We start from the raw sequence: 7824 nt of genomic DNA on the forward strand, positions 1-7824 counted from the left end.
TTTTTATTCTTGTTTAGAAGGTATATTTTCTTTACCTGTATTAATTTTGTATGCTTATGTGTTATACATTAAAAGTTATAATTTTTGTAGATTTGAACGGTAATTGGCACATATTAGCAGACTTCATAAGAAGTCTGCCATTGAAGTCTGCCTGTCGAAGGAGAATAACACAGCAGACAACACTTGAAGTCTGCCTAATTATTTTAACAAAAAATTCGTTTTCGAATTAATGGTATATGATAAAATAAATATATTGTTTGGACATGTTGATCTGCCTTTATTGGTTCCATATACGTGAGTTTCACGTTGATATGTGTTGTAATTAGAAAGTGATGAATTTTCTTGAATGTTTAGACGTTTAGCCGATTATAGCAGACTTCTTTAGAAGTCTGCTCTATGTTACTTGGAAAACACGGTTTATCTTGTGTGGTTTACCTTTTTTGCAGATGGCGGCTCAGTTGCCTGTTGTATTTGGAGAATGGGTTATGAGTGCTCAGTCGTGGCATTTTGAGGTGGATAATCGCAAAGGAGGGAGGTTGTTCTTCTTGAATGATGGTTGTACACATGGAGAACTCGTAGCTATGGCTCTAGATGATTACATGCTGGATGGAAATACGGACAGCGTGTCTATCACTTATGCATTGCCAGATTCAATGTTAGCAAACATGGCTCCGGATACCCCTCCTATGCATATTACTAATGATAGACAAGTACAGAGCTTAATTGGGCTGAGTAAGACGCATGTTATACGTCTTTGTGTATCTAGTCGCAAGGACAATGATGGATGTACTGGTGGTGTTGATGCTGCTGATGGGTGTTCTGTTGAAGGTGAGAATCAAAATACTGAGGAAGGTGAAGATGAAAATGTCGATGAGTATGATGATGATGAGATAAACGAGGACATCAAAAACGATTCAGTAAAGGAGGAAGACAGTACTGACTCTGAGGGTCAGGACTCTGAGGATCAGGACTACAGCCAATATGGGAAAGTGAAGGATGAGGATTCAAATTCTGATTCAGAGGGTGAAAGTGAGTGGATTGAAGAACCGGTGAAGGCTCCTCAAAGAGGATATGAAAGAAATTGGGTTGACAAAATAAAAGTAAACGGAATTTTTGCTACAAAAGACGACCTGATTTCTGAGATCAGGTTGACGGCTGTTATGTTGAAGTTTGCATTCAGAGTTGATAAGTCATCAAGACGTCTGTTTGTTGCTAAATGTGCTGTTAAAGGATGCCAATGGAGAGTTAGAGCAGCTATAAAGAACGAAGCAAAGATGTTTTGGGTCACTAAATATGTCAAAACTCATACCTGTTCAGTTTCAGATCGGTTGGCTCACCGAAAGCATACGACTCCAAGATACATTGGAAAGTTTTTTATAGAGCGTGTGGGAATAATTGATGGGATTACTGCAGAACACATCAAAGATTCAATGCAGACGATGTTTCAATTGAAAATAGACTGCACAACTTCGTATAGAGCTTTGATGTATGCACAAGAATGTGTGAGGGGAAGCCCTGAGGATGGATATAGCCGACTGCCTTCTTATTTGCGTCTGATCGCTGAAGCAAATCCGGGTACTATAACTGCCCTTGAACGCGACAGTCAGAATAGGTTCAAGTACCTATTCTTAGCCTTCAGAGCCTCCATAGCTGGTTTTCAATATCTCAGACGGGTCATTGTTGTCGATGGGTGTCATCTGACTGGAAAGTATGAAGGGACTCTGCTAGTGGCCACAGCACAAGATGGTAACTTCCAGATATTTCCACTAGCTTTTGGAATAGTGGACTCTGAGAATGATCACGCATGGGAATGGTTTTTTAGAAAATTACGGGAGTGTTTTACAGACGAGTATCCATTGGTGATAGTTTCAGACCGGCATCATTCAATTAAGAATGCATGTGAGACTGTATTACCATGGGTAACACGCAGTATATGCTATTATCATCTGCAACACAATATTGTCACTAAGTTTAAGGGGAAGCATCTTATGTACTTAGTCAAACGTGTTGCGTATGCATATACGGTACATGATTTTAACCGTTATATGGACGAGATAAGGCATATAAAACCTGACCTTGCAACGTACCTGGAGGAGGCTGGCCTTCAGTTGTGGTCAAGAGTTCACTTTCCAGGTGATAGATACAATATAAAGACGAGCAACATCGCAGAGTCTATCAACTCTGCTCTCAAACGGGCACGGGGATTTCCCATAGTATTCCTGTTGGAGTACTTACGGGCGAAGCTAACAAAGTGGTTTTGTAAAAGGCGGGAAGATGCTTTGAGTCTTCCAACTAACCATACTCGAGGAGTTGAATATTTGTTGGCAATTCGTTCACATTATGCTGATAAGTTGACGGTTGAAGGCATAGATGGTTGGCGATTCAATGTGAAAGGAGGATCACATAACTGTGTCGTTGATTTGGAACTTCGAAAGTGTGGGTGTGGCGTGTATGATATTGAGAAAATACCTTGCTCTCATGTTATAGCCGTTTCAGATGCAATGCATATGCATCTGGCCACTCTTGTATGCCCGACATACTCCAAAGATTACTTGTATGCAGCGTACTCGCATAATATATATCCTCCAAGCATTGCAATGAAAACCGATGAAACAACACAATGTCTACCTCCGGAGGTCCGACGTAAAAAAGGCAGGCAGAGGAAGTCAAGATGGCAAACTTGGCTGGAAATTTCGAGGCATAAGCAAAAGAAACCTCGTAAGATCCACAAGCAGTACAGTTGTTCGAAATGTCACCAACCAGGACATACTAGACCGGATTGTGTAAGTGTTATGTTACCTTCTTTAAGGGTTTAGGGTCGAAGTTAATTTCCTCTGTTTTTTTTTTGCAGACGTTGAAGTCAAGATAAAACCCTAAAACTATAATAACAGACTTACACTGAAGACTACTACTAGAAGTCTTCTACCGTAGTCTGCACAAGAAGTCTGCTTCACCAGGTAAGGGAAACACTACTGAAATATGTCTGTTTAATGTCTATGTACGATCATTCTTAATTATTGTCATAAACTATGCAATATAATAAGCTATGATTAGGGTAAACCTTAGAGTACGTGAATTATCACAAAAGCCACACTAGTCTATTACAAGCGTTTAACCTCCAAAACATACAACCACACCATTGTTCTAAATATTACTAAACAAACCGAAATTAGTTAGGAACATTACAGTTAAATAAGAGAACAACAATTCTGGCAGGTTAACCAAAAACTTCCAACCATACCACACCCAACGAGAGTCCTTTCTCTTTCATTACAGAATATACATAGTTGGACATATCACTTACCTTCGTATACGTCCAGCCATGGATACTCATACTTCTCTGTGCCGGTTACTCCTGTCTCGTCAAATATCTCAGCTGCCAGCTTGTCTCGGATGTTTTTAATGTTTGCATCGCACAAGGTCTTCGGAAATGGCATCCCTACAGCATGGCATTCAAGGTACTTCAAGCAGTAAACGCCACATTCACCGCTTTGTTTGTTTTGTGGGATCAAATGCCCCTTGATTCGCTCCCACGTGAATGGATCATAAGTCAGATTGATACGGTCTTCAGCAGGTGCACACTCACGGAGTATGTAGGGAACCAAGACGGTAATCGGAGTCACAGCAGCCTCAATCTGAATATCCGATGCATGAGTATTCGCATGGCTATCCAAAATGACAATATGCTTCATCGGAATCGAAATCCACATTGCCACCCAGTGATCATCAGTGATGTGTAACAACGAGTACAGGTCATCTACATCATACCCCCACGTCTTGTTACTAACGCAGTAGGTTGGGGCTGCGCCAGTGTAGTACTCGAACGAGCCAGCTGGAAGGAGCTTGCCTGAACCATCAGGGTTGGCGTGAGAGTCCACGAACTCCTTGTACTTGTACCTCCACATCGTTGCAAAGTAAGAGTCGAGGAATGTTATCCTGTCCGACATAAACCACTCAGGATGCTTTGTAAATCGCAGCCTGAGTAGGTTAATCCCAGCTTCCATTTGCTGCATATTCAATGAAAACAATTATTCAAGCAGAGTGTAATATGTTGTGTTCATATCATATATACACTCGCGTAACTTACAGTGTCTGCTAGCCATTGTTTAGGAACTCTTAGAATGAAGTACCAGTCCACGGATGACCACTTTACCCGCTTCGGATATGCCCTGAAAACAACACTATTTTACAATATCATCCACTACTCTTACAATGGAAAGTCTGCTTTATGCTAACTCTAAAACAAAGACTTACGGATCTTTTTTCAGACAATCAGTTAGCACACCGATCTTTTGCTTCACGTGTTTCATATCAAACGGATCATATCCGCACCCTCGGACATTTTTGTTTGGGATTATTTCCTTCGCTGTGCTGTTGGGTTTGAAAGGGCTTTGTTGTGTAGGAGCCAACTTTCGCAGACGTTCACTCTTCGCACGAGCAACCAGTTGTGCCGCCTTCTTGCCTTTCTCGTGTTTATCTTTCTGGACCTGATCGAAGTCGATGTCGCATTTTGCTGGATCAACCATAACGACGCTTGGCTCTGGAGTTCCCTGCTTACCATCGTTCACGCTCTCACTTGGGACATCAGTTTGTTCATTTTGCTTAGACATAAAATTACTCTGCAAATATAAAGATTTAAACACACATCAATGAAACGAAACCAAACATCAAACATTAAAGAGTACAAATAAAAACATTAAATATTTAGTGGTGACAACATTTTTAAGGTTTTAAAACAGATTGGTAAGGTTCGATGAGAAGTTTGAAAATAAATATGGAATTTTATTTTTTCCGGGGTTTCCTTCCTCTTTTCTTTGGAGCGGGTTTTGGACTAACCCCGATATTAGGATCGGCGTCCGTGTCCGTTTGATCGTCGCCAACAGGTTTTGCGCCCTCGGCGTCTGCTTCACCAGTCTGAGCCACATCCTCCTTTGTACCTCCGGTCCCAGCTTGGAGGATCACTGCCTCTAATTTCTGCTCCACCGTTCCCAACTTTGTGTTGAGTAGTTTGATCTGAGATTCACAACTACTCAACCCATCCATCATCTTGTTGAAGCAGTCGTCCATGTGGTCCTTCAGAATCGTGACCATTGACTCATCTTCCTCACCAGAGGCTGGGCAGAACCGCTTCCAACTTCCTTGATCACCAACTGATTCCGATCGCCTCTTCAGATCGACAGACCCTTCAGACTTGACATACTTGGTCACACCTGTTGGAGGCCAATGACTCCTTTCCCATGTCCATTGTTTAGGGCCAAAATGACCATACATCACTTTGATGATGTTGTCAGTCCTCTCGTCTTCTTCATCATCGTCTTCAATTTCCCAGCGCGGAAACATGTCGAAGAATTCCTTAACAACGTAGTTGTTAATGCGTGTCTACATGGAAATCAAAACAGAGTTATATAACGTATAATGCGGAAATCAAAACTAAGAAGTCTTCCCAAGAAGTCTTCCTAAGAAGTCTTCTTAAAAAGTCTTCCTAAGAAGTCTTCCTAAAAAGTCTGCCTAATTAGTCTGCTGTATACTACAGACGTCTGCACTAGAAGTCTACTAAATAAGTCTGCCGATATAATAGTCAACCAAGTATGAATTCAGACTACTTACCTGTCGGAGCATATTCTCTTTCATAAATTTCCTCCCCCTGGATCCCTTGAAAGCTATCAGCGGTACATTGTGGTCGCCTGGAAGTGGTTCACCAAATTTAGCAGCAAAGTCGGGAAGAGCAAAGTAAACCCAGACTTGTAGTACTTGAACAAACCCCTCAATGGTGTACGACGACTTCCAAATTTCTTTCTCCTTCACTGACCGCATCAGGTTTTTGAAGGCCACTCTTCCCCAAGGGTAGTTTTCAAACGCTTCTAAATCCATCACAAGCCTTGCCAACCTAGCCCGAGTAGCTGAAGATGGCTTTCGTGCTTCAATGTAACTAGTATAAATGCTAAGGTATCCCAGCCTCAACCGATCCTCGGAAGACCACGACCCGCATTCCTTACAAGCTTCTATCAAATCTTCAGTGCTCGGGCCCAACTCCTGATTGACTCCCAATCGCTCCCAGAAATATTTCATCTCATCAGTTATCTCAACCACCGGATCCTCGAGGTTGTCCACGTACTCGCAATTCAAGCCAGTAATATGTTCGAACTCATTCAAAGAAAAGCGGATTGGGATTAGACCTACGAGGCTCCAAATCTCAAATTTTTTCTTGCAAACTAGCTGCATGCCGAGAATGTAATGCACCAGTCTAGATGCCCAGCCGAAATCCAACTGACTGAACTTCAAGAACACTCTCAATATCTCTTCCCACTCATCTTGTGTGAGTGCTTCCTCGAGTGCAGTCATCAGCTTCGTCTCACCGCTATAGTAACCGATGCTTTTCAGCGGAGACGGCTCATCGCCTTTCGAGAAGAGACGCGGGGGGAACTCTGGGTTTTCCATTGGCTGTTCTGACGTCTGCAAAACAAAGTCCAATATTCAAGAAGTCTACTTATGAAGACTTCCGAAGAAGTCTGCACACGAAGTCAGCCAACTAAGTCTGCAATTGAAGTCTGTAGACCTAACAGTCTAATTAAAAAAGTTTCAAAAAGTTCTTTAAAAAAACACAACCCGTTTTGAACTCCGTTTTACGAGATAATACTTCCAAAATAGTTCGCCTAAACACTATACAAGTCCGTTTAATAAATAAAAAAAATACAGATATCTCTAATTCACAGCAACTAGAAACTTGGAAACGGGTATTCGATTTTTGTCCGACTTTGGAAATATCTACTCGGTGTTGTCCGATTTTTATAAAAATCGATGTAGAAACCCAAATGATTAGGAACTTGGAACCCGTAAAGATATTTATTTACAAATTATAAGAAATTAGTACAGCCAAATACCTTTCCACGACCAACGGCGAAAATAAAAAGTTACGGACAGCGGCGACACCAGATCTAGAATAGAACGCGAAGGAGATTAGGGTTTGTGAATTACACAGACGACTTCTATCCAAAAGATAAGTCGGCATTAAATTCGACTTACCTTAAACGGTAAACGGATGTACAGTAAAAACCGGCGACAAGTTCCGAGAACTAAACCCAAACGACAGTAGTTTTTTTTTTTTACCGATTTGTGTTAGTACAGTGTTCGTAGAAAGTCTTATATATGACCGTAGAAACCTATTTAACCGTCGTACCGGTTCAATAACCGTCGTACCATTTCAATAACCGTCGTACCAGTTCAATAACCGTCGTACCAGTTCAATGTGGTTTATCGATTTCGTTATTTAAAACGCAATTGGTTTAGCCAATTATAGCTGGTTTGCAATATAATTTTAAAACTGTCTGGTTTAGTTAATTCGACGTATTAAGTCTGCATATTAAGTCTGCTTAAGAAGTCTGCATATTAAGTCTGGTTAAGAAGTCTGTCTACGAAGTCTGCATATTAAGTCTGTTTAAGAAGTCTGTCTACGATGTCTGCATGTGTTTTTTATTAATATCATATGAAAAGTAGTTTTAGAGTTTGTATGTAGAGACCCTTAACTCACGGCCTGCATATGTACACAATACACAAAGTGCACATAGATTCCCCAGTATACGAACAATGTATATGCAACAGTAAACACTAACATTAATCACCATAGAATACATATGTTTTATCCCAACTAGTCTACTTAAAGGTTACACAAGTCTCTTGGTTTAGTATTCTACATCCCAACGCATGAAAACACAAGAGATTACTGCAAAAATAACTAAAAAAACACAAAGTAGGATATCAGAACCTTGATTAGCAAGTGCTTCTTTCACTCCAGCAATTTCACTCTGAATGAACCCTATGAACTCC

General features: G+C 40.9%; 2 protein-coding genes across 2 annotated transcripts; one reads left to right on the forward strand and one right to left on the reverse strand.

Moving 5' to 3' along the window:
• The first annotated feature begins 446 nt into the window (after positions 1-446).
• Positions 447-2816, forward strand: LOC112087803. The gene has a single exon (XM_024157803.1). It carries the CDS (start codon positions 447-449, stop codon positions 2814-2816), a length of 2370 nt encoding a protein of 789 aa, XP_024013571.1.
• A 480-nt stretch (positions 2817-3296) lies between these two features.
• LOC112087806 lies at positions 3297-6438 on the reverse strand. Its single transcript, XM_024157812.1, has 6 exons — positions 5608-6438; positions 5339-5379; positions 4837-5230; positions 4255-4619; positions 4088-4169; positions 3297-4007 (listed from the first exon to the last, which is right to left on the reverse strand). The coding sequence occupies exons 1-6, from the start codon at positions 6436-6438 to the stop codon at positions 3297-3299; spliced, it is 2424 nt and encodes an 807-aa protein (XP_024013580.1).
• Between the last annotated feature and the right edge of the window lie 1386 nt (positions 6439-7824).

Source organism: Eutrema salsugineum, unplaced genomic scaffold (assembly GCF_000478725.1).
Source record: "Eutrema salsugineum unplaced genomic scaffold, Eutsalg1_0 scaffold_8, whole genome shotgun sequence".
NCBI lineage: Eukaryota > Viridiplantae > Streptophyta > Magnoliopsida > Brassicales > Brassicaceae > Eutrema > Eutrema salsugineum.

Bases quoted from the DNA above. Each gene is read 5' to 3' on its own strand.
- LOC112087803 (XM_024157803.1), top strand. From the start codon at position 447: ATGGCGGCTCAGTTGCCTGTTGTATTTGGAGAATGGGTTATGAGTGCT.
- LOC112087806 (XM_024157812.1), bottom strand. From the start codon at position 6,438: ATGGAAAACCCAGAGTTCCCCCCGCGTCTCTTCTCGAAAGGCGATGAG. The intron at 5,380-5,607 runs GTAAGTAGTCTG...ATTTCCATGTAG, and splicing joins AAGAGAATATGCTCCGACAG to ACACGCATTAACAACTACGT. The intron at 5,231-5,338 runs GTTTCCGCGCTG...GACATGGGAAAG, and splicing joins GTTAAGGAATTCTTCGACAT to GAGTCATTGGCCTCCAACAG.